The sequence below is a fragment of the Oryzias latipes genome, chromosome 5 (genome assembly GCF_053564925.1).
Source record: "Oryzias latipes strain Hd-rR chromosome 5, Olatipes_Hd-rR_3.1".
In the NCBI taxonomy this organism is placed as follows: Eukaryota; Metazoa; Chordata; class Actinopteri; order Beloniformes; family Adrianichthyidae; genus Oryzias; species Oryzias latipes.
Window position 1 is genome coordinate 28,973,983 of NC_136241.1, and position 25,210 is coordinate 28,999,192.

The 25,210-nt window shown below is 40.4% G+C and overlaps 3 protein-coding genes across 9 annotated transcripts; 2 read left to right on the top strand and 1 right to left on the bottom strand.

Moving 5' to 3' along the window:
* Positions 1-2,491: 2,491 nt before the first annotated feature.
* Positions 2,492-5,954, bottom strand: snai1a (snail family zinc finger 1a). Its single transcript, XM_023955153.2, has 3 exons — positions 5,528-5,954; positions 4,537-5,046; positions 2,492-3,918 (listed from the first exon to the last, which is right to left on the bottom strand). Exons 1-3 carry the CDS (start codon positions 5,601-5,603, stop codon positions 3,734-3,736), a joined length of 771 nt encoding a protein of 256 aa, XP_023810921.1. The 5' UTR covers positions 5,604-5,954; the 3' UTR covers positions 2,492-3,733.
* A 4,771-nt stretch (positions 5,955-10,725) lies between these two features.
* LOC100820718 (glutathione hydrolase 7) lies at positions 10,726-14,377 on the top strand. Of its 7 annotated transcripts, XM_078947585.1 has the most exons (16): positions 10,726-10,885; positions 11,172-11,252; positions 11,340-11,362; positions 11,429-11,577; positions 11,647-11,764; positions 11,857-11,924; positions 11,993-12,066; positions 12,308-12,489; positions 12,566-12,653; positions 12,723-12,853; positions 13,091-13,176; positions 13,335-13,478; positions 13,605-13,722; positions 13,779-13,922; positions 13,996-14,084; positions 14,173-14,377. In XM_078947585.1, exons 1-15 carry the CDS (start codon positions 10,756-10,758, stop codon positions 14,080-14,082), a joined length of 1,623 nt encoding a protein of 540 aa, XP_078803711.1. In that variant the 5' UTR covers positions 10,726-10,755; the 3' UTR covers positions 14,083-14,084; positions 14,173-14,377. The 7 variants fall into 7 exon arrangements, with proteins under 7 accessions (XP_078803711.1, XP_011473701.1, XP_078803709.1 ...); XM_011475399.4 differs by having other exon boundaries at positions 11,172-11,362; XM_078947583.1 differs by having other exon boundaries at positions 11,172-11,362; positions 13,785-13,922.
* Positions 14,378-15,763: 1,386 nt separating this feature from the next.
* cyld2 (cylindromatosis (turban tumor syndrome) 2) lies at positions 15,764-21,456 on the top strand. The gene is made up of 13 exons (XM_020703460.3): positions 15,764-16,594; positions 17,525-17,654; positions 18,232-18,479; positions 18,561-18,720; positions 19,167-19,299; positions 19,457-19,561; positions 19,640-19,719; positions 19,792-19,858; positions 19,930-20,062; positions 20,159-20,267; positions 20,350-20,468; positions 20,536-20,734; positions 20,928-21,456. The coding sequence occupies exons 1-13, from the start codon at positions 16,160-16,162 to the stop codon at positions 21,131-21,133; spliced, it is 2,124 nt and encodes a 707-aa protein (XP_020559119.1). The 5' UTR covers positions 15,764-16,159; the 3' UTR covers positions 21,134-21,456.
* Positions 21,457-25,210: the final 3,754 nt, after the last annotated feature.

The window sequence follows — 25,210 nt, forward strand, 5'->3', positions numbered from 1 at the left end:
TCGAGAGATCCGGTTTATTTATTTTGAAGAGCTCTACAAAAGCATTGGTAATCACGACTCCATGTCTGGGTTCATGAGATCATTCAGAGATTCTCCCATCTTCATCATCTAACGCAGGAGCTGCGTCTGAATGACGGATGCTTTCAGCGGTACTTCAGCCTCTCTTTGTGACCCAGTTTGATGACGTGGTGTCCCACATTTGTCCGGGGAGGGAAAAACAAGCACAAGAATAAAATTAGACAATCTTTTTACTGTTGTCTCAGTGGAAAAAAGAAAAACATTCCAAACTTCAGAAGTAGAAAGATCTGATTTTCCTCAGTGTTGGTTTTGGACTCCACCCGCTGATCCCATCATCAACATGTTAGGTGCCAAAGCTGAATCCCTGACTGGTTGATGTGACGCGTCTTCTTTGCCAAAGTTCAGATTTTTTGACTTAAATCATGCCACTGGACCTCTGATCACGTCTGTACATTGATCTAACATTGAAATCTTATCCTGAACGCACCTTAAAAGTAGAGTTTGTGTTGTGCTTTTATGTGAAAATTGTTTCATTAATAAAATTTTATTGATTGACTAGTGAAGAAGTTGTTAAAAGGAGGTTTTACCCTCTGTAAGGATTTTTTTTCTTAGAAAAATTATTACCGTAATACAAATGCTGCAGACGGCCCCATGTTATTGTACGCCTGCGGTTCCCCAAACTGGTACGTCTGCCACTGAGCCACAATGAGGGAAAGAGAGCTTTTCCTGGGAGCGTTTTCTCCAGGTTCTGTGTGTCATAAGTGCAGTATGAGTTGTGTTTAGGAGATGCTGACAGCTCCTTCCTGCCTCACAAACCTTGAGCACAGACTCCTGCTCCAGCGAAGGCCACTTTTAAGTTCTCGGTCACCCAACTCCACCCCGAAAGCTTGGTAAGACACCAGCCATGGGTGGGACAGCTGAAAGGGGGGGATGGGATGTGTCGCTGGTGGTGGCAAAGTGCAGCTCATGAAGCACTTGATCTTTGCAGCTTTTCATCCTAAAAGGCAGCTTTTTTTTGGGGTGGGGGGTGGTGGTAAAGTAGGCCAATGTAAACTCCCACTTCCTGTTGGCCTTGTCTCCGAGAGAAAGAGATGATCCTTCTGTGAGGAGGGAAAGGCCTGCCGCTCTGAAGGGACCGTTTCCACTTAATACACACACAGACACACACATATAAACAGAAATACAGCCGAGAGAGTGAGTGGGAGAGAGCAAGGAATACACAAACACAGCGGGGTTCAGGAATGTTAAACACATGCTTTATGGCATAAATAGCAGCCACTTTTGGTAAATTACAGTGAGTGCTCTGGCACTGTAAAGCACACAGCAGGAAAATGCTCTCAGATTTCACATCCAGGCCTCTGCTCTCCCCAAGGAACAAGAAAGGGAGCGTGTTGTGTTTTTGGTTCTGTAGAAGACGCCTGAAGAGCTGCAGTTTCATCTCAGACAAATGTAAACTTCTATGGACTGAACAAGACTACGCAGCTGGTGGTAAAACAAACACCACACTGGAAGGCGGAATTAAATCGAAAAATATTTAGAAAAATATTTCTTTTAGCCCAGAGCTTGACCTGCTTGTTGCGAACAGTAGGTCCCCTTCAACAATCACAAGCCAACCTCCATCATTAGGCTTACGTGAAACCTACTTTGTCTGAAGAGCCTGGTTTGTGCTCCAGAATCATTTAGGCATTGAGGTTAGTCGGTGCAACCCGCTGCAGAAGATGCCGCAGTTGCCTCGAGCACATTTCCCTGACTCAAAATCAGGAAGGGTTAGTGGAACAGCTTACCTCACTCTTCACCGAGCCTCGGCCCCCACACGCCGACTGAGGGACTGGCAGGAAACTGACTAGTAGTTTGCCTTACTGACTTACAGCAGAGGAGCCATGGGAATCTAAAAGCCCCAGTCTGGAAAGACTCTGACTCACTGTCTAGCAAGAGGAGAAAATACACACAAGCAGCTCAAATAGATCTGCAGATAAAATCATAGAATGAGCACATGCAAATTCACTCAAACTGTTATGTCAATTCAGAGGTCTCTCACGTCGGCACATCCCTCCATGTTTGCTCAGTGACGGTGTGAAGTCGACGGCAGGTGGAAACTGGAAGCAGGTGCATTCGGTTGCCCATCACACCCTGTGTTCACCTGCACGTCTACAGTTTACTCACCAAACAACGGACACTTCAACTTCTTTAATTATAGGATGGAAAAAAGAAAATTCCCAGTTAATGATCAAACTCATATCATAGCAGAAATCAAACTGTTGTGTTGCTTAACCCTTGCGCTATCTTAGAAGACCCCACCCTTGCATTGACGTGTTCTCCCTACCATGACAAAGGTGGATAAAGGAGGAAAGATTTCATGTAATCCATGGACACCGGTGAGGTTCACAAATCATTGAAGAAAAAAGGTTCAGCGCAGCGCAGCAATGTTAAAGTGCCTAGGATGGCACAAGGGTTACACAAGTGTCTAAAGTCGTTTTAATAAACATAAATTACTTTATTGAATCAAAAGTTGTCAGTTACAACATACATGTTTTACAAGTGAACACACAAGCATGGTACAAAAAAACTGATGAAATAACACATCATTGCACAAAAAAAAACCAACAGAGAATAATTAGGAAAGTTTTAAAGTTCATTGTTGTATTGTCCATCTTACAAGGCTTTCATCACATTTCAACCACATTTCTGTGGTGTAAACTGTAAAATTCTTTGGTCCCAGCCTTCTTATGGTTCAAAAAAACAAATAGAGTGGATTTCTGCTAATACTGTGATAGAAATTTAAAGCCACAGCTACCAAATGAGGTAAAATAAGGCACATTTTGGCTGAAAATGCATTACAATTTCATAGGAACATTCATCACAAATATATGGCTTTTATATGGCTGGTATTATTAACACTGTGGTAACCTGGAGTGCATGGCTTTTGTTTTCATTTCATGTTAAATCTTCTTTGGAAAATAGCAGAGCAGATTTTCCTATATCTCTGAAATTCATCAGTTTAAATTGAAGGTTTGAGTGTAGTCATAACAGAGGCTTAGAGTCATCCTCACTGGTGAAAAAAGCATAAACTGGTGCCATTCTTCTGTTATGACATACTTCCTCTTTTTCTCTTAAGCAAACCAAGGGCAGTGGAAGTCACCTGCTCTGGACCAGCGAAGGTCATGGCTTCAGCACCTGTTAGCACCTCATCTATCTGCGCCGCACTACCAGAGACAGCTGTGTGTGCATTTGCTTTTGTGACACGCCAAGAGAGTTATTCCACCCACGCACCCCTACCTCTGAGCAGCTGTGTCTAAGCCATGATCCGGCCGGAGCTGACCGGCACCAAGACTGAGACAGGAAAAGGCCCCTCTTACCATAAAAAGTTCACAACATACTTGCTGCTCGGAATGGAAACAATACCAACAAAAAAGACTGATAACAAGTGAGTTTCTGCATTGTTCTGATCAGATTTGGTCCTCCCGCAAGCCCTTATGGAAGACTGGAAGTAAAAAATGAATGTTGCTTCTCAGCTGTAAAATAATGGCAAAGAGAAGCAGAAAGGCTTGTAAAGTCAGATCCATAAATGGGGTTTAGTTCCCTCTAGGTCTGTTAAAATTGGGCTTTTCAGGTCCAAAACAGCCTAAGTGGGCCTGTGCAGACCTCATCTCTTCATCCAAGAGTCCTCCTCTGCTCTGAGCTCTCGTTAAGTCTCCTCCTCCTCACTCGTGGGGTCTCACACTGAGGTGGAGCAGCAGCCCGATGAGCTGTGTTTCTGCAGCAGCGACATGCGGCTGAAGGTGCGAGAGCAGACACCACATTGGTATTTCTTCACCTCTGCATGGGTCTGTAGGTGAGCTCGCAGGTTGGAGCGGTCAGCAAAGGCCCGGTTGCAGTGGGGGCAGGAAAATGGTCGCTCTCCTGTACAGAAGTGGATGAAAAAAAAAATTAACCTGACTTGAGTGCAGATCTCTTTGCGTCTGACTGCAGTGGTCATTCTCATGCAGTGATAGGGTCTTCACACAAGCTCCCCATTAACACCTCACACACATGCATACACATTGAGAAGATAATGAAGAAACACATGGCTGTGTGGTGATGGTGGGGGCTGAGGACCTGACTGAATTAGCATGATTCAATCAGAGCCAAATGAGATTAGCACGCTAACAAGTTGCTGCAGGCTCCAAGAGCTCAGTGATAGCAGCAAGCGTTCAGACATTCTTTGCAGCTTTATTGTCCCTCCTCTGTCCCCATTCTTCAGCAGCCATGATAAGATAATTAGCCAAGCAGTCATTGTTGCTGGGACATTAAACACAATGAGTGATCAATGAGTACTAAGTCTACACAGGGCTTCCCTGTGTGATAATGTCTACTGATTGAGAGTAGAGTTCTTCAGATTGATTGTCATGCTCCAATGATGAGAGAATGACCTGCTGACTCACAACAACTGCAGAGAGATGTGGAACACAAAAATGTGGGGGGGGGGGGGGGGGGGGGGGTTTTCTACTGTGTGGAGATAAGTAATGCTTCAGATCTTACCTGTGTGTGTGCGGATGTGGCCACGCAGCAGCCACGGCCGGGAGAAAGCCTTTCCACAGGTGGTGCAAACGCAGGGCAGGGTGTGTGAGCGGATGTGCATCTTCAGAGCGCCCAAGCTGGTGTACTCTTTGGGACAGTGTTTGCAAAGGAAAGCGGGTCTGGCTGCCGTGACGTGGGTCTCTCTCTCTTCCTCCTCTGGGGGATTGATATGAGCCATGACACCAGTACATTTCATCCGTTGTCGAGGGGTGTATGTGTGCACCGGTTCAGGGCTGGGAGGGTCTGAGGAGCGTCCTTCATCCTCCTCCCCACTGCTGCTGGCACTGCTACTGAGGCTGCATGGGGAGCTGAGGTCCAGGGGGGCTGAGGTTGCAGAGAGCTCTGATTCAGAGGTGGGCAGGTAGAGGGCCGGGATGACACTCAGGTCCCACAGGAGACCTGTGGTGAAGCAGGTGGCAGAGCCGTCTGCTGATGAAAGCTCGGCAACAGGATACCTCTTGGGTGAAGAGTCTGAAAGAGGGGGGGACAGTCAGTGGCCACAGTCAGCAGCTGGATAAATATAAAATCAACTTATTTAAATCTGAATTTTAAAATAATACAGTAACAACATGTAAATACATTTTATAAACCTCCAACATCTGGCCAACCTCTGTTCAGTACTTATTCGGCATACTGATCCATGTCTTTTCCTCAGATTTGACTGAGCATAAAATAAAAGCCATATGGGAAAGTTCCACGGGCTGTTTCCTCCCACGTATTCACGAGGGCTTGTAACATGAATAGAGCTCTGTGTGCGCGCAGAAAGGGGGTAAAGTGCATCTAACGGGCCCCGACTTGATTTGGGAGTCGCCTGCTTTCAAAAATGCTCTTCCACTCGCCTTAAAATAACACAACAGGTGCTTTGCCGTGAAGTTTGCTTCACTTAGGCAAGGACAGTTTTTTAGGCAAAAAAAGTATTAACTATTATTAGTAGTATTAACGAACTACTTACCATTCTGACATTCCAGTTCACTGTAGTTTGGCTTTTGTTTAGCAAAGTATTTTTTGACTAAGAAAGATCGAGGCATTGTCCTTGTGGAAGGGGAATTTCTCCGTGCGTAAAAACAACCCGTGGCCAAGACGCACGGTGGAAAAGAGCAGATCCAGTCGTTTTCCGCGCGTCCTGGAGAATCCCAGAAATATCCTCTTGTGGTCCAACTAAGAGTCTGGGTTGGACTTCAGCAACGGAGTGATAGCTTTAGTGCAGAGTTACTAAATGCTGGTCTCTGTTCTGAAATGCTCTTACACAGGCAGTAGGGGTGTGCTCGCCCCGAGGGCCCTCCCCACCCCGCATTTCGCTGCACAAGTGTTTAGGAAGAAGCCGTCACACTCTTCTTAGGGGGGAAACAGGAGCTTCTCAGCGTTTTCACGGTGGAATCCAACAGGGCTCTGAAGAAAACTCAGATTTTCTATGTAAAGAGACAGAGCTGACATGACGAGATTATAATGTTTGCTGCAAAAACACCAAACTGAAAAAAGTGCGCAATTGGGGAGTTTGGAAAGAAAGAAGTTCATAAGAAGAAATCAATCGTCATTGCTCGGATTACATAGGCTGCCTTAATGCTCTTTTTTTTAAATAAATCACAAATTGTGCATTATAAATGTGTATTAATATACTCTATTTTTACCCCTCACAGTGATATTTATAACTTCATTCCCATGGTCATCTAATTCTCCCACATTCTGTTCCGAACGAAACCTTAAATATTGAGTTCATCAATCTCAGCAGCGTCTATGGAGTTGTGGCGCCACCTCCTGGAGAAAATGAGTAATGAGTTGTTCGACTTAAATCAGAAAATACAGAAGGATGCCACCAAGATAAGCAATAAAAAAATGTCGTGATTTAATCTGAATCTAACATTTCCCTGTTTATGAAGAAACTTAAAAATTGATTTTAAAAAAATACTCCCTCATCCAATTTAACAAATGAAAGAAATGCATCAACAAACAGCCTAAACCATTATAAAAAGATGATAAATTATCTCTTAATTTTTATATTATATATAGAAAACACATTACTTCATATGTTTTCAGAATAATTAAGATATCTGGACAAACTTTATTCATTTATTTATTGTTTGTTTGTGCTAGTTGACAAAGTGTTCAATGTCATTAACCCTTCTTTTATGCTTTGGACAAGAGGAACAGTTGAAGAAAAAAATATTCTTATGTAATCTGTTCCTTCTACACAAGCACAAAACAATGGCAACAACAATAATAACATTACATCTTCCCAAATGCACTCTTTCATCCCTACTTAACCCGTTTTACTTTTACTTATTTGACTTTGTCCTAATTAGTTGTATTAGTCAAATATTCTGTTTTTAGATATTTTTTTAATGTAATAGTGTTAGTGTTTTCCAGCTGTTTCTTGGGGAATTTAAATGTTATTATTAGATAAAAACCCTTCCTTTCTTAAGATTTTTTTTTTTTAGAAATACACCACAGAATTGTATCAAATATATTATATTGTTCTTTGCTGCAGCTCACATCAAAGGAAACCTTTTATCAATTTTTTTACATTTGTGCTTCAATGGAAAGAAAAATAAACATTTCAGTGCATTAAACAAACTTGGAAAAGGTCATTTTACAGGTTTAAAGACAACTAATGTTATAAGGTGTTTTGCAGCAAGTCAAACTTATATTTATATTTAGTTTTTTGCTTCTTGAGACATAAACATTATAAACACCGCTGACAGCATGAAAACTATGGGGTTTGTGGGACACAAAAAAAGATACAAAATAGAAAATAATTTGCTAAGACAACAACAATAATGATTTGCTGAACTGACGAGGCAACAAGTAAATCCCTTCTTGCTGTTCATGAGTGATCGGGTTCTCTACCAGAAGCCTGGGAGCTTAAGTGTCTGGCGCAGTGTCTGCTGTTCCTAGCTATGCACTTTTCCGAACTAGGATGTCTGAGGTCTTTACAGGGATCCACTCTTCTAGTTTAGGTGTTACTACAGGCACTTCTCAAGTTTTTCCCCCAAGTCCCTGGAATTTCTTCAGTTTCTCATGTTCCTTCTTCCTGACGTTGCCATCACTTGGTATTTTCAAGTGGTTCGCCATTACCACCCAGTCCGTTTGTATCTGGAAGTCCCACAGGATCTTTACTTTTTCATTCTCTGCCGTTTTCAGACAAAAGGGCTGCACCGTGGCGCAGTGGTTAGCGCTCTTGCCTCACAGCAAGAAGGCCCCTGGTTCAAGTCCCAGCTGGGGGATGTGAAAAACAGAACATCAATGGGGGACCTTTCTGTGTGGAGTTTGCATGTTCTCTGCATGCGTGGGTTCTCTCCAGGGTCTCCAGCTTCCTCCCACCATCCAAAAACATGCTTCATAGGTTAGGTTAATTGGCAACTCTAAATTGACCATAGGTGTGAGTGCAGGAGTGAATGGGTGTGTGAGTGAAGACATTCTACCCTGCAACAAACTGGCGACTTGTTCAGGGTGTCCCCCCTGCCTGTGCCCACAAGTGGCCGGGATAGGCTCCGGCAGCCCCATGACCCAGAAAGGGATAAAACGGTTAAGAAAATGAATGAATGAATGCCGTTTTCAGAGGCGTTTCCCATTTTCACTTTGGGATTTCCAGTCAATAGGACGTCAGCCAAAAACCTCAAACGTTAGTCGAACATGGAAATTTTTTTTAATGAACCCATTGACCAATTATCTTTAGGGCTACGTTCTGCCTTTTTCTTCTTAAAACCTATAAGTTTAGAAAAGGTAACAGGGTACTACTAGTTTTAAATCAAAGACATAGCCCTTTAAAATAGACTGAATGCTGAAGGACTTGTTAGGCCTACTTAAGAATTTGTCTGTAAAGAAAAATCATAAATGAAATATCTCATTCCAAATGTTTTCATGTTTCTTATCAGAAACGTGAAAGTTGGTGCCAGGAAAAGACCTTGATCTTGACTTTTTTTTTAAAAGAAAAACAACTTGGAAAGAAAATATTTTTTTGCCAGAAGAGATCACATAATTTACAGAGTAAACGCAGGCAAAGCAGCTAAACAGTCGCTGAAAGCGTCAGAATCTCTCAGTTCCTGCTGCTTTGTCTTCAGATGTCTCCACAAAGGTGACACAAACCCCTAACCTGTCTACTAAACGGACTTTCCCGGGCCAACACTCGCAAATAACGCAAAAGCAACATAAAGAATCACTGCTATCAAACACGCTTAATCTCTGAAAGAATCAAACCAAACAACGCGCTCTGATTGGTGCTTTGTTGTTGTGGGCGGAGCCACTGCGTGGGTGGGTTGGAGTTGAAAATTTGAAATAAACGCCGACAAAGTCACTTTAATTTATCATATAGTCCCTTTTGTTATATTTCTTTTTTGCATCTGAAATAGATTTTCAGTCTGAAACTACACATTTTGTGAGTAAAACTACACATCTTTAATCGCAGGTGAGTGTTGTTGGCTTTAATAGACTGAAAAACAACAGTTGCTGCTTTCGATCAATTTGATCGTAAAAGACAACAGTTTATAAATTGAAATATGTCAGATACTTTTGTTGGGTTTTTAGTTGATTTGTCTGTAATTTCGCCGAAAAAAGTTACCGTTACATTTTTTTATTTATTTTACACATTTGACGAACAATAAAGTGTGATGCAATGTAAAACTAAAATATTTCATGGAGAGTTGATAGCCTTTTTAGGAATATGTTATACCACAGAAGCTCCGCCTCCTCGCCGAATAGAAACAGATGGATCCGATACCGTGAAATAAAGGAGGAGTTGACCTCCTTCCTCTATCCTACAGGAATATCATTGGACAATTCAGTCAGCTGACTCAATGCTGCTGAACTTTGAAAAACAATAAAGAAAGGCTCACATGGGATCATAAACAAAGTGATCAAACTTAACTTGGATCTAGAGGGAGGTGATCTGTGATCATATTTGTCTTCTGCTGCTTAAGTTTGTTAAAATCTCAAGATTTTCCGCTCATTTTTTTAGAAGAGGAGCAGTTATGTTAAGAGCAATCGCACGTCTGCTTTTTGGAGAGGAAGAGGAGTCTGAAGATGGGAAGTCTGGAGAAGGAAAGGAGGAGGACTGGCTTGTCATCACACATCAAGGTAATGAGCATCGGAGCAGTAAACGTAGACGTTTCGTTTATTATTGCGGAAAAGATTGTGAGAGAAATAAAAAAGAAAGAAGAAACATTTTCAAAAAAACATCCCCAGTGGATGCTGAGCAGTGTTTGCATTTCCCTCAGCTGTGAAGTTGTTTTAGGGAATACCCTGACGTCATATTTGTTTTACTGCAGAAAAACTCTTTATTTACTTGACAAATACCAACTAGTTGTTGCAAAGAAGGGATCTGTGTGTGTTTTTAGAGGCAGTTTCTGCTGAAATCCAGGATGCTTTGACACCTGACATTCAAGAATCCACCTCCACTCTTCTCAAAGACCCATCTGCAAACACAGAACATGACAGGTGAGGTGTCAAGGAGTTATTTGTCAAAATATTGCAACAATTTCAAATGTTATGACCAGGCATTGTTTCCATGATTGCCTGCAATTTCCATTATGTTTCTCACATAATGTGCCCCCCCCCCCCCCCCCCCCCCCCCCCCCCTTCAGGGTGTCGGATGCAACAGCTGTGTCTGGATTATTCCTTCAGCCTAAAGCTTTGGTGGAGCTGACACGCCTAACCTGTCTCCAGAGGGCTAGGGCAGACAGACAGTGTGCGTCCCGCAACACTATTCAGCGCCAAAACCGCATTCGCCAAAGTGTCCGGCCTGCCTCTTTCCACCTGCAGCAGCCGGTACTTCGCAGTCTGAGCCGCTAAACGGCCGTCGGAGATCAGGAACTAGGCTAAACTGGTGGCATTATTTGCATGAAGTTATTGTCCAACCACATACATTTAAATGAGCAAAAATAATTTGATGAAATTGTTCTAACTTGTGACTGAATTAGGAATGAATTTCTCTGTATGATGCGATAAAGTATTGTTTGTGTTTTTTATCAATAAAAAAATGTAAGCTATTTTGAAACGTTTTGAATAAAGTATGTTGCCAATATATTTTAAATTGTCTGTACATTCTGGACTTGAAAGAAAAAATGATATTGTCTCAAACGGGCTGATTTAATTGGTTTTGAGGTGATTGCGCCTGCTGTGTTCAATTTCCGCTGAGTGCATTTAATGTGGAAGTGAGATTGTTGTATTTGAGGTGATTTGGACGGGATGGAGAGCTGTGCTGGAACCAAACTGAACAAGCACACAGCTTTTAGCTACAGGAGTTTTGAGAGTCCGTCTGAGTTTACTGATGAATCGCCGTCAAATGACAGTAAACAGGATTTGAAGCGCAAATATGGTGAGCGGGAAGAGAGTACACTGACTAATCTTGTCAAACAAGAGGCTGTAGGTTTTCTTGTCTTTGGAAAATAGCAGGTGTGCGTAATTTAACCTCTTGAAACCTGGCGTCCACTTGTGTGGACATCACGTTTTGGTTTATATTACCAAAACTTGGCTGGGGCCCTGTAGAAAAGAAAAAAAAAGGCATATCAAACAAGAGCTAATGTCTTAAGAGGTTAATTAAGAATGCTTCCCTTTGTAGATTTCAGTCCAAATGCTTTCAAATGCTTTTACTGCTGTCACAGATCCCATCCAGTTGAAAGACATGTCCTCTGGAAGCTCAGAGATGTCGGACCAAAGCTTCTCCAAGCTCAAAGAGACAGACGAGGAATGCTGTAGCCCGGAAACTCCTGTGCAAATATACAGTGTGGCCATCGTCATTGCAGTTGGCGTAACCATTGCTTTGTTTCTGCAGATTCATCTGGATGCAAGCTTGGTATGCTGTGTGACTCGTGCATCTGAACTGATTGCATTCCTCGTAGTCCTTACAGCTGCATTGCAGGTCACGATAAAAGGCGTGCTATCGGATCACGACCGCTGCACCGTGCTCAGTGAAGGAGTGCTCCGCGATGGTGGGTCCAGTGTAGATGCAGCCATCGCCGGTGCCCTTTGCTTGGGCATTGTTCATCAGCATGTGTCCAGTGTAGGGGGGTATGCAGCCTGCCTGTTTTCAGACTAATATGCAAAGCTGTTCCAATCCTCATTGGTGTTTGTCTGTAGAGGGGGGGTGATGTTGGTTCATGACATCAAAAGGAATGAAACCAGGGTGATAAATTTTCAAGGATCTACACCTGAATTATTAAGAGACGAGATGCTGCAAAATCCTTCAGAGATGAAGGTAACAAACCAGTACGTGAAACTGCCTCTTGAAGTTCTGGATTTTTGTTATCAATATTGTATATATCCATTCATAGAATAGTGTATTTGTAGGCAGGTCTCCTTGTGGGAGTGCCGGGAATGCTAATGGGGTTTCACCGTGCTCATCGGCTGTATGGAAGGTAAGGAAAATGGAAACAATAATTCATATTGTTTTGGTCAAAGATGGATTTCCACATGAATATTGCAGTTTGCTCTGGGAGGATGTTGTCGGCAGAGCTGCAAGTGTGGCCAGAGAAGGGTTCAATGTGTCACATAGTCTGGGTGAGTAAAAGAAAATGCCCTTGTCTTGTTTTTGGCAAGATTAACCTGCAAACTTAAAAATAAAACTTTTTTTTTTCTCTCTCTCAAGACGATCAGTGAAATTTGCATTTTGAGTTGTCTGCAAAAAATGGCAAAAGGACTGCAGCACAACCATGAATAAAATAAAGTAGATCTGTTAAATTTTTATGAGGGTTTTTTATAATAGTTTGACATGCTAGGACTTGATGATCTTCATGTGCAGCTGATGCAGTATCAAAAATGGAAGGTACAGAGCTTCCCAAGCATTTCCGGGACGTATTCCTCCCAGAAGGCCGTGGTCTGAGTCCTGGTTCTTATGTGAGGATGCCAGAGCTGGCGGATGTCCTGGAGGCTGGCGTCTGGAATTTCTACAGCGGAACTTTCTCACAGGAGATGGAGAATGAGGTGACTAACGCACTTTGGGGGCGTTCCATTTAATGGCAGGAAACAGTGTTTTTGTTTTGGTTTTTTCCTCACAAAGGTGCGAAAACACGGAGGGGTCCTGAGTAGAGAGGATCTGGGCAACTACACTGCAGAGATACAACAGGCCCTGGAGGGTGGATTCAGGGGTAAAACTGACACTTGAATGGCAAACTTCAAATTCATCTTCAACACAAACTGTATCGCTTTACTTTCAGACTTCATCATTCAAGTCCCTCCTCCACCTTCTGCTGGTGCATTGTTGATCGGAGCTCTCAATCTCCTAGAAGGTTTCCATTTTAAAGAAAATGGTGTCAAGGAGAAACAAGTATACCACTGGATTGAGGAGGTGAGCCGTTCAGTGAAAGGTCCACCAATATTTCTGACATGAAGAAATTTTTGCACTTAAAGTGTGAGTTCATAGAAATGCGTTTGCAATGGTTGTTGCATCCTTGAGTCGTGCCAATATTTACTTAAAAGCTTTCTGCTGAATAGCTGACTTAAATCCACATGGTTTCAATTTTGAGTTTAGACAGTACGGACAAAATGGTTTTGATAATTGAAATTGTTTCACCTCCTAATCAAGGCTCTGACAACAGCGTTCACTGTGGCTGCTGGACTAGGTGACCATAGGAACAACTTGACAGATGATCTTCTCTCCTCAATGCTCAAGTAAAACACTGCATTACTCCAATCACCGTAGCTACACTTTTCCGTACTTTTAACATCTCATATCCCATACATTAAATATATATTGCAACCTTAAATCCTAGATAGGCACTTGAACTTCTTTTAATTGATATTTTTTGTTTTTTTTAATCTTTTTTCAGTAAAAGTCAGGCCGAAATCCTACGCAACAAGATGATTCACTTGCAGTCGCTCCGCAACTCCACCAGCTACTCCTTCCCAGCAGAACTGCTGACTGCACAAGTTGTTGTCATGGGACCAGATAACCTCATGGTATCTGTTGCAAGGTGATTGTGCATCTGCCGATAGTCTACTGTTCATGCTAGCAGGTCATGCACGGCATGCACAGCCAGGCAGAGTGCTGTTCTCTCATACGAGATCTTTTGACTTTTTATTTTTATTTTTTATAACAGTTCCTTAAATGGACCATTTGGAAGCAGGATCCTGACTCCATCAGGGATTCTTCTCAACAGCCTAATTCTTGACTTTTTCTGGCCAAATAAAACCTCAGTAAAACCTCCAACTGAACAGGTGGGAACGACTGCAGATCTTAATCCATAAAATATTCATATACATCTTCAATGTAGTTTCAGGAAAACCGTGTTGGAGCAAGAAAGAGGCCTCTGACTCTTCTAATGCCTGCAATGCTCGTGCCTTCCTGGGATGTATGTGGGACCTACATGGCTCTGAGCAGTTCAGGTGGACGAAGCCACCTGAATAAAATCACACAGGTGTGACCTCAACTAGTTTTAGGTTTGAAGGAATGAAACGATGACTGATCCACATGTGGGCTGTGCTCTTCAGATGCTGGTGAATGTACTGTTCCTCCATAAAGAGAAAAACGACAGCCTCCCTTTAAGAAGACTCCACACTCAACGTGAGCCGTATTGACTGTAAGTGTGACATCCTTCTTGGTGGCTGACTTCTGCCGTCATTTCCAAAAAATTATGAGTAATGCTTTCCAAATTCTCCTTTTCTCAGCTACATTTACAACAGACGTGTAGTTTCTCAAACCACAGACTACGTGACCCTTGAGTTGCAGACAATTTCTACAAGCAGAGTCCAATGAATAAAACGTAATGATATGACCTCAAGCTTTTTTTACTTTTTTTTTTTTTTTTTTTTTGTGTGTAAATTTTAGGATTGTTCTCATTTAATTAAAACCAAACCCCCAATGTGTATGAGCTAACTCTAAATGGTCCCTGTTGTTGAGATTTTGGTGTCTGTTTGTAGGATATGACCTGTGAACAATAACACAAGGGCTGTTATATAAGGAAGAACTGCAGATAAGCTATATTCACACACATGTTGACTCTGCATGGGTGACAGGGACTGTGTGGACATTCCAGTTAAGTATCAGTGACTGTAAACATCAGCCTCTGTATTTGTGCTGCAGCTAATAATTAACATTTAATGAGAAGTGTTTCATACAATAAAACATTCATACAATAAAACAATTGGAGGCAAAGAACTTATTCCATAATGTAGGACTTAAGAAAAGCACGACAGACTTGTCATGAATGTTTTAAAAACAGATCTATGGTGCCAATGGTAAATCTGGAACTTGGCATAATAAAGTTATCAGTCAAAACTGGAGAGTTTAAACAATCAATTGAACAAACTATTCACTGCAGGAACTAACCTGAAGGACTGATCAGGGGCATTAGCAAATGTAACTAAAACTCAACCAGCTAAGTCCATCTTGAAATGCAACTGAACCAAAAACTAAATGACTGCAATTTAATTTAAAAAAATTAAAATAAAGGTGTGCTTCATATTACATGTTGTGAATATTGTCCAGCAGGCAGCCGTCAAAAATCAGAAAATGAAAGTTAGAGTATACTTGCTATATTTTGCTTTATATAGTCTGCAGGGTTTACTTAAAGCATTTTCTCCATAATCCTGGTTTGATTTGAGCTCTTTGCTCCCAGTTTCTCTGTTCATGGGGAAATCTGTAAACTTGGAATTTATTTCCTGCTTTGAGATGTTTTTCGTGTAGTTTTTGTTACTTGATAACCTTTAAGACAAAGTATAACTGTATAAAGTATACAGTTATGTATATTGAAAAATAAGCTTAAATGTGAGATTTTTTTTTTAATGAACTCTCTTCTGCTTCCAAACTCAAAACGTACTACAGGCCTACTCATAAAATATTTTCAGCATTTTTCATTTGTTTGGCAAATTCTACTCAAATGTGTGAATTTACAAATCTCTGGCCTTGAGCTGTTAAATGTAGATGTTTAGCCTGTTTTAAATTCTTGGATTGCCACAAAGAAGTAGGCCTAAAATCCGTCAGATGATGACGTAGGAAATGTACAGAAAAACCCAGACATCTCTCCGTTCCACTCTAACTGAAGTTTAGAATGCGCGAGGAAGTATCTGCGGGCCACGCGCTCAGCTGATTATCAGGAGACCTCGAGGAACCTGATAACGCCGCGAAGACAGGAGGAATCGCATTGAACGGTGATGTCTCCGCCGCGGGGCAGCAGTCTGGCTCGGGGCCAGTCCCCCGTCAGAGGCGCTCCTCGGGGCGGGGACCCGGAGCGGTGGGCGTTGAGTCCGTGGCTTCTCCCTCCTCCTCCAAGTAAAAGTCTCAGCAGGAAGTGCTGCGCTGACAGTCACCTGGTTTGGCTGCAATTAAGTCATACTGGTACTTTTTATTTCACATTTATCGCATCCGACAGCAAGTAAGCGTTTTAGTTTCATTATAAAGTAGTTTGTTTTTTTACTGGAAAGTTGTAAGGAGCAGATATTGGCGGTGTATTTCTCGAGGGAGTGGAGTTCTGTTATATCCTGATGTCAAACAGGTTTCTTCATGATCTTTAGAAAAAACACAAGCGCCAGTTTCAATCTTTGTGGCGCATGACGCACCAGACGGTAACGAAAAGCCTCACTGGTATCTCCAAAGCTCCAACAAGATCTCCTCGGCATTTATTAGAGCTCAAGAGTTGGAGGCGGTGAGACCAGCATGGAGCCCAAAGCCATGGCAAATGAGAATTTTTTTATTGTTGTTCGTGGAAAGTCCAGGAAAGGTTTTTCTCGAGGATGTATTGGTCGCGTGGAGTCCGAGACCCCGCGCGGGGAGATGACGGTTCTCCTGTATGGATGCGGCAGCAACTCGGGGACTCCCAAGAACAGAGGCGTCCTGAACAGGGAGGACACATGCGCACTGACGCGCCACCAGGCCCAGCTGCTGCTCTACATCTCCAGTGCGGGTAAACGTTACGAGCTCGTATGCAACGTCCGGCTCTTCTCCGCCATCTGCGCTCTTACCCAGAACGACCTGGTGGTGGTCAGGCACAGAAAGGGAAACCTGCCGGGGATGGTGAAGAACCTGATGCAAATTGGAAAGAAGGAGAGCAAAGCTGACCTGCACATGCTTGGCTTTCAGGTGGAATTTGTGGTGGGTGTTGTTGTTTACTTCTCCCTTTCAGGATGAATGTGCAGCGGTGTAACGATTCAGTTTACCAACAATTTCATTCATATCATATCATAATTTTGGTTTACGATACGATAGTCGATTTCAACGATCCGATTCACTGACCTAAAATCAACCCAGGACATCTTTAGCCAAAACCTCAACCAGTGTGACTCAGAAATAAATAAATGTCTGGGTACTGAACAGTGCAGGTGAAGTTGTCTAGATTTGTAGGATTTCTTCCAAGAAGTGTCAAATTAATAAGTGTACAAACAAATACGAATAAATGAGAAATCCACTCAAATTTTAGTTTCAAAATAACACAAACGGAACATTTTTAGATTCTACCACACTGTATGGTCATATTTCTGCAAAATTCCATGTGTTTCCACACATTGGACTGGAATGATGGCTCCATGTTTTTTTTGCTGCATTGCGTGTGTTGTCCGCCTTGATCGTTTTTATAATAAAGTAAATTAAACCTAAACGGTACCTTCATTCAAATGGTACTTTCCAATATCGATATAATCAAATAATATTTTTAGAAACAATTTTCTAATGGTAAAGGTCGATTAGATTAACAACTCATCTCACCGAGATCAATCTGGTTGGAACGTAGGAATATAAATAAATTCATTAGGTCGATTAATCTTTACACCCCTTGTGTCAAATGTAAAACAATAATATTGCACTTAAATATTAACTGAGCTCCATTATGTATAAAGGAAATATCTGCTGTCATCTCCAAAGACCCCGTTAAGAATTGGATTTAGAGTACAAAATAAATAAGAAACATTTGATGCCTTTTTGATTGGCTAGTTTAAAAATGCACAGTTTTATTCCTGCAATTCTTCTTACATTATCGTTTCAAACTACAATATAATAACAGCCCACCCCCACTTTTCCTCCCTACAGAACAATGTTTATAATTTGTCATCCAAGAAAGCTGCTATGGTGCAACTTTTCAGTGCGGCAGACATCAGTCAAGTGATTCCATCCAACTCCAACCCCCTTGAACTTCACTTGAGTGATAGCAGTTTTGGAAGTAAGTTGGAGGATTTTTCTTTTTCTAACTTGTCCTGTCCAGCAGCTTAGCGGCAGATGAGAGCTGAAGGCCTCTTGTGTTGGACAGATGTTACTATAGGGTGATATGGATGTTCAGACACACCAGGTTGTTTATTTGTATAAACCCCTATTTGTATTTGAGGCTAAACTTGATTAATATTACCATACATTTCTTGTTGGACCAGACAGGTGTTAGTTAGAAATGTTTTAAAAATTATCTAACTAACTCCCTTTATTGCGTAAAATTCAGTACATTTTTCACCACAAGAGGGTCTGATCCCTTCCTTTTTCCACAAACAGCAAGTTGAGCTTTGAAAACATGAAAACTCGTGATTTGAGAGAGTGCTTGAAAAACAAGTCCTGCTGTCCTGGAATGTGACTGAAGATTCTTCTATGTTTTGACATTTTTGCTCATAAGAAGCTTTAGGGCAATCTGTAAATCTCCATTTTTAGACATGCAGTGTTTAACAGGAGATTAGCAACATGCGATGGGACTAAAACCAAATGTCAATGACTTTCAAAGTGCAAGTCATCTCACGTCACCCACCTGTTCTCAGGTTTAAGCAGAAAAACATTGACTCGCATCCAGTCCATGCCAAACGTGGAAACCTGTACAAAGCAAGATGTGTGGAACCACGGAGAGCAGAGGGATGTTCAGAACCAGCAAACAGATTCCTCTCAGATGCGCCTGGAGGTGGGATCCATGGTAGAGGTTATTTCCGACGGTGGGATCACAGCTTATGGAGTCATCCGGTGGCTCGGGATCCCAGAAGAGATGACAGAAGAGTGGGCTGGGATTGAACTGGTGATTGACTGGAATTTTACTCATAAACACTGACTGTCAACTTCAAGTGGGAAGATGACTTTGCATTCATTTTTTCAACAGGACTACGAGGTCGATGGCTGCTCTGATGGAAAGTACGGAGGCCAGAGATTTTTCACCTGTGAGAGCAATAAAGCTTTGTTTCTTCCCATCTCAAAGTGCAGCCCTGACAGCCGCTTCTTCTGCTCAACAGAGAAACACAAAGTCACCGAAATCCCTCCAGGTTAGCCACCGCTGTGTCCTTTTTAAAAAAAGTTCAGTGTCACCGCACAAAATGCTCCTGATTGTTGAAAGTTTAGCTTTTTAATGTTAGTCCATTAAAAAACCAAACATCATGTTGGAGAACTTTGAAAAATGTTCCTCTCCACCTCAAGAATGGATGTAGTAGATTTTATGAGGGTGCTAGTATTGTGGATAATCCTTACTTAAAGCTCAGGTTAAGGACAGCATCTCGTTCTATTACTGTATCATTTACAGTTATGCAATATGAAAATTCTGACCGAGAAAGTGACATCAGTGGCACAAACCTTTTTTTAAATTAATAAAAACATGTTTAAAAGCCTGATTTAATTGGAAAAGCTGGTTAGTCGTCACTCTGTAAGGCTTGTTGTGTTACTAAAGTTTGTCCGTCAATTCTTGAAATTTTACTTTTCTATTTGTACTTTTCAGTTCCTCTAAATGAGGACTTGGAGGAAGACGCACCACCAGTTCCAGAATCCAAAGCACTGTCGTTGTTTTTGGGTAGAATGAAGGGCATACAGGGCCACATAAATTCTTGTTACCTGGATGCGACACTCTTCAGGTAAAACCAGTTCATCAACATTCAGGCCACATGGTGCAAAGCCCTGTTTTTCATACATGTTGGAAAACTATCATATTTTGAAATTAACCGTATTCAGGTGAACATTCACATAAATCTGTCTAATAGTAAAACGCACTTTCTACTATTACTTTCACAGTTTGTTCAGTTCGTCTGTGGTTGTGGATCGGATCTGCCAGAAGCCTGCTGAACCACAGCAACCTCTAAACTGCACTCTGAGAACTATAGTCAATCGTTTACGCAGGTAAGAACTTTGTAACGTTGATGCTTTTTCATAATGACCAGTATGTCTGCTAAATGATAACTGATGCATTCATTGCAGACAAGGCTTTGTGCCTGCAGAGTGTGTCATGAATTTTCGAAAACAGCTTGGCTGTGACACTTTCAGGACAGACGAAAAAGGTGAACAGAAATTGTGAGGCTTCTTCATGCAGTAAAGGATGAAGGTCTTACTTCTGTCTTGCTTCCCAACAGACCCAGAGGAGTTCATCAGCGTTCTCTTTCAGAAGGTGCTGTGCATAGAGCCACTACTCAAGCTCAGGTATGTGTTTATCCACCATGAATGCAGCCTACTGCTTTTATTTAGGTTTTTAAATGTTTTTGTCACCTTAGGTCAGAAGGTGAAACCTCTCAGGGGGCCAACACCCTCCAGATCTTCCTTGAAAAAGAGCAGCTTCAGCATATTCCAACAGTCCAGCAGTTATTGGATACATCATGCATGTCAGAGGACCTTAAATTTGAAATGGTAAGTCTTTCTCTTCTATGGAAAATAAGTTGGAATGAGTTTATCTTTATTTTCTCTTTGTAGATATACCAACATGCCCATGTTTTTTGCCCCCAGGTGCCATCCTGTCTGATAATTCAGATGCCAAGATTTGGAAATAAGTACAAGATGTTTTCCCACATCATTCCTTCTATGGAGCTGGACATCACAGATCTTCTACACAATTGTGAGGAACTCCTGCAATCCACACATGTTTAAAAGAGGACTTTTGGACAGCTGTTTTATAAAATTGTGGTTTCTACCTACAGCTCCACGGGAATGCTTCATCTGTGGACATTTGGCAGAATTTGAGTGTCCTCAATGTCTCCCAGATCGCAAGCTGCAACCAGGGAGGATCAAACAATACTGCCTTACCTGCAACACACAGGTGTGCATAAAAACTGTTTGAGATACCAGGAGTTTTCAGTGAAACATTTATAATGTTTTGGTTTTAGGTGCACAGCCATCCGTCTCGGTGCAGTCACTTTCCCCGTGCAGTAACAGTTCCAGCAGATGCAGACACACCTGTGCCTAGGCACACCATGCAGCTGTTTGCTGTGCTCTGCATTCAGACCAGCCACTATGTGTCCTTTGTCAAATATGGCCCTGAACCTCACTCGTGGGTATTCTTCGACAGCATGGCCGACAGATGTGGTAAGTAATATTTCTGCCTTTCACAATTACCTGAAGACGTTCACGCAAAAATAATTTTGCTCAACTGAAGTTCATACTGATGTTCAACCTTGACAGACTCCAATAGAGGCTCTGTTGAGATCAGCTCTGACGTCTTGTGACTATTATCTCCTTCGGAGCTGATCTCTAATTTTAAGGCCACTATTTCTTGTAGGTGATGATCAAAGTGGCTACAACATTCCCGAGATCCGAGCCTGTCCTGAGCTCGGAGACTTCTTGTGTCAGTCAGAAGAAGAGCAGGCCCGATCCAATCCTCTTCAGGCTCCAGAGTTAGTGCGAAGGCTGCTGTGTGATTCTTACATGTTATTATACCAGAGCACTGACGCACCACCTTCAAAGCCAAACAACCAAGAATCTTAAAGGCACTTAAGGACGAGGACACTATGTTCCATAACAGTCTTTAACTAAATATGTGTGTTCACTTCATGCACTTTATTACATCCAGACACCAGTAACTGAATGGATGGTGACACTATTACACAAGAAAGAGGATTTACATATTATACAATATTTAGTATAGTATAAAAATATAGTACATTTTGCAGTACAAAGTCTTTTGTTTGCTTGAGTTAAACTCTGAGCTGTTGTTTACCCACAGTGTACGAATGATGGTGTTTATATTTTGAATTTCATGCCTTGTGGTTATTTGTAAAAATCTCTTCAATAAATGCAATGGCAGATTATATTTGTGTTGTGTTGGTCTGTATGAATGCAAATTTACTTTAACTCCAATCAAATTTAAACTAATGTATTTTCTATGGCGTAAGGCTATATTATTTCAGCTGTAGAAAATGTTTGGCACCTATCTGACTGATATTGTGACATTTCTTTGGAAAGGTTCAAAGCTGCAGCTAAGGGTAGACCTGTTTTATCCCTGAACTGGATCACCAGTTATTTAAAAAACAGACAACAATATGTACAGTTTGGAGGTAAGAAGTCTGATCTTATGAATATTATTTGTGGACTCCCACAAGGCTCAATTGTAGGACCTAAACTTTTTATTTTATATATAAATGATATCTGTGATATTTCTAAGTTGTTACAGTTTGTTTTATTTGCTGATGATACTAATTTTTTCTGTTCTGGGGATAATCTGAAAACCTTAGCTAAAAGTATTGAAATGGAAATGATAAAACTCAAAATGTGGTTTGACTACAATAAACTATCTTTGAATCTAACAAAAACAAAGTTTATGGTATTTGGTAATAAAAACAGAACAGAAGTGACTTTGTCCATTGACAATATAAAAATAGAACAGGTGTCTGAATTTAAATTTTTAGGGGTTATGTTGGACGACAAATTAACATGGAAATCTCATATATTTTATGTAAAAAATAAAGTAGCCAAGAGCCTTTTTGTTCTGAACAAATCTAAATATGTTTTACCATGTCATATTATGCACATGTTATATTGCTCTTTGGTTTTACCTTATTTCACATATTGTATTGAAGTGTGGGGAAATACATATGAAACTAATATAATGCCCTTAATTCTACTACAGAAGAGAGCTATTCGAATTATTCACAAAGCTAATTTTAGAGACCACACAAATGATCTTTTTATTAAGTCAGGCTTATTAAAACTTAAAAATTTAATTGAATTGCAGACCTTATTAGTTATGTTTAAAGCCAGAAACAGAGATTTACCAGAAGACCTACAAAAGCTTTTTATTTTTACCACAGGAGATGAAAATCATAGGAGAAAATATGATTTCAAACAACAGATTGCTCGAACAACATTAAAGCAAAAGTGTTTGTCTATAGCAGGGGTAAAAATGTGGAATTCCCAGGAGAATCAGTTAAAAAGTTGTCAAAATATTATTAAATTTAAACGCATGTATAAAGCTAAACAAATTAGTTTGTACAAACTTGACTGTTGAATGCAATTTTTGGAATGTATGTATTAAATGAATGGAATGTATTTACTGTGTAGTGGAACTGTACATTGTGAAATCTGAGCACAGGTGATGGTGTGAGAAATGTAAATGTAATGTTTAAAAGGGAGCAGATAATTATAAGAATTGTGTTCTTCAATTCTGCTCCCTTCCAATCATGAAAATGTTCAATATGTAAGACAAACATGTAAACATTTGAACATTAATTTTCATGAAAGGAACAAATAAATAAAAAAAAAAAAAAAAAAAAAAAAATCCCTCTAACTCAATGTAAAAATACTCAAAAGCTTTGTTTAATATTTGTTCAGCAAATGTGGCAGATTAAAGATGGATTGTTTTCTTTTTTGCAGAAGGCTATATTTTTTGCCATCTTCCCTTTGGTAGTACTATTTTTCTAAAGGATATGTAAATAGAATCGATTTTTAAGTTATTTTGTTGGTTTATAAATGTTTTAGGATCTTGGGCCTTCATATTTATCTGATATGATTTAATGTATGAACCCTTGCAGACCCTGAGGTCCTGGCCTTTTGGTTATTCCAAAAGTCAGAACTAAAACATACGGCAAGCCCTTATCAGCTTTTATGGAGCTCACTTGTGGAACAGACTCCCAGAGAGCCTCATGGCTGCAGAGAGGCTGTTCATGGTTTTAAAGGATGGCCCTTTTAGTCTAGCTTTAAATTTAGACATTAATTTGATATGTTAATTAATGTATGTTCTCATTTTACTAATTATATTCACATTTACTCATGTAAATCTGTCTATTAAGGTATATTTATTTACTTATCTGGTCATTTATATGTTGTTAACTTTTTTTTTTAAATTCCTTTTTCATTTTGTTTGTAACTCCAGTGTTTTCCTCAGATGAATCCTTAACATCAGTGACTGATCCTTCTCAGTGAATGGGGTCACTGCAAAGGGATCTCCCAGGTCTGGCTCCTATGGTTAGATCTGAGGGGGTCCTGTGGTAGTGTATTCTGTGACCTTGAGTGGGGCGTCGCTGATGTAAACATGTCCCAAAATTATCGTTTCCCACTTCAGTACAAAGCCAGATTTCTACATTGCATCATTTTACCATCGTGTGTTTGTGTGTGTACAAAATATTTGCCTCTTTTTTTTTAAAGAATTTACATAATGTTTTTATGTAAAGCACTGTGAGTAGCACGAGTGGAAAGTGCTATACAAATAAAGTTTTGATTTTATTTGGATAAATATGTAGGGACTAGGATTTAATTCCAATTATTAATCCTTTTTGTCTTTAGTTTTATGGACTTCAGCACAAATCGGAGACTTGGTGGTGAAAGCTCAGGTTAAAATGAATGTTGTATTTTAATGTGAAATGGCGCCCTCTAGTGGAAAAACCTGGTAATTCAAGAAAAGCCATTCTCTGTCACTTAACAGTGGCATTAGCTCTGACTTCAACACCAGCCAAATATGTGCGAATCTACCTCAAAGGTGAAGTTTTATTCTTGAAGAGCATTCAGTTTTTCTTTAATAAATTCTTTTTCCTGTACCATTCTCTCCTCATCTTGGGATTTATCAAATCTACAGTCTTGCCGCATCCCTATGCTATTTATGACATTTATTGTTTTCATTTGTAACTTAGGAGGCTGTCATTTTAAAACTGTACATTGTGTTCAGGTAACTTTAAATTTTCATGCCCAAAACGTACTTCATATAACTAATCATTAAGAAGCCGAGCAGACCTTTGCAGTTGCTGAGTTAGTTACAATGTCACACAGAGATTTCTAAACAATAAATCTCCCAGACTGTATTTTTCTTGTTTTCTGATATGGTGAATTTGGGGTTTTCATAAGCTTTACCATAGGTTATATTTCAAGAAGTCAAGATACAGAACAACCTAAACCACTTGATTAAAGAAACCAAATCACCTTTAAAAAAACTTGGGGAAAAAATTGCTTAAAAAATACAACAATAAACCATGTAGCTAAATTCCAAGTACGTGGCATAGTGGCATAAACTTGCCACTGTAAGGGTCATTCCGTACAGAATACCGTGATGTAAACGATAAACAATCCTAAAGGAGAAATGTGTTTTTAGGTACAGTACCTTTTACCATTATCTTCTTTTTGTATGTTTGCAGACATGTACAATATTTTCTTTTTACTTTAAATTTACTTCTCTTAATAATGTCATTGGGACAGAAAAAAAACTGACCATTTTGTTCCCTTTCATTTCCTTTGCAAAATAATTTGTACAAAATCTTTTGTTTTTGTAAAAGGAAAAGAAATAAATTGAAATTGACAGATACTTTCATGTTGGTGGCTGTTTTGGATTGTACTCTATGTTTTTGAGTGCACATACTTTGATGTATTTATATTTAATTAAAGCATATAGGCCTGTATTTATCTAAATGTGACTATAAACTATAAATCGTACGAAACTCAACTGTAAATATTTTAAACAAGAAGGATTATAAGGGACAAACTGGTTTTTAGTGAGCATCTTAAATGTAAATAAATCAAATTTACCAGTCAAGACCATTGCTAGAAGTTTGTAGTTGTCCTATTTCCGTGCTCCTTATT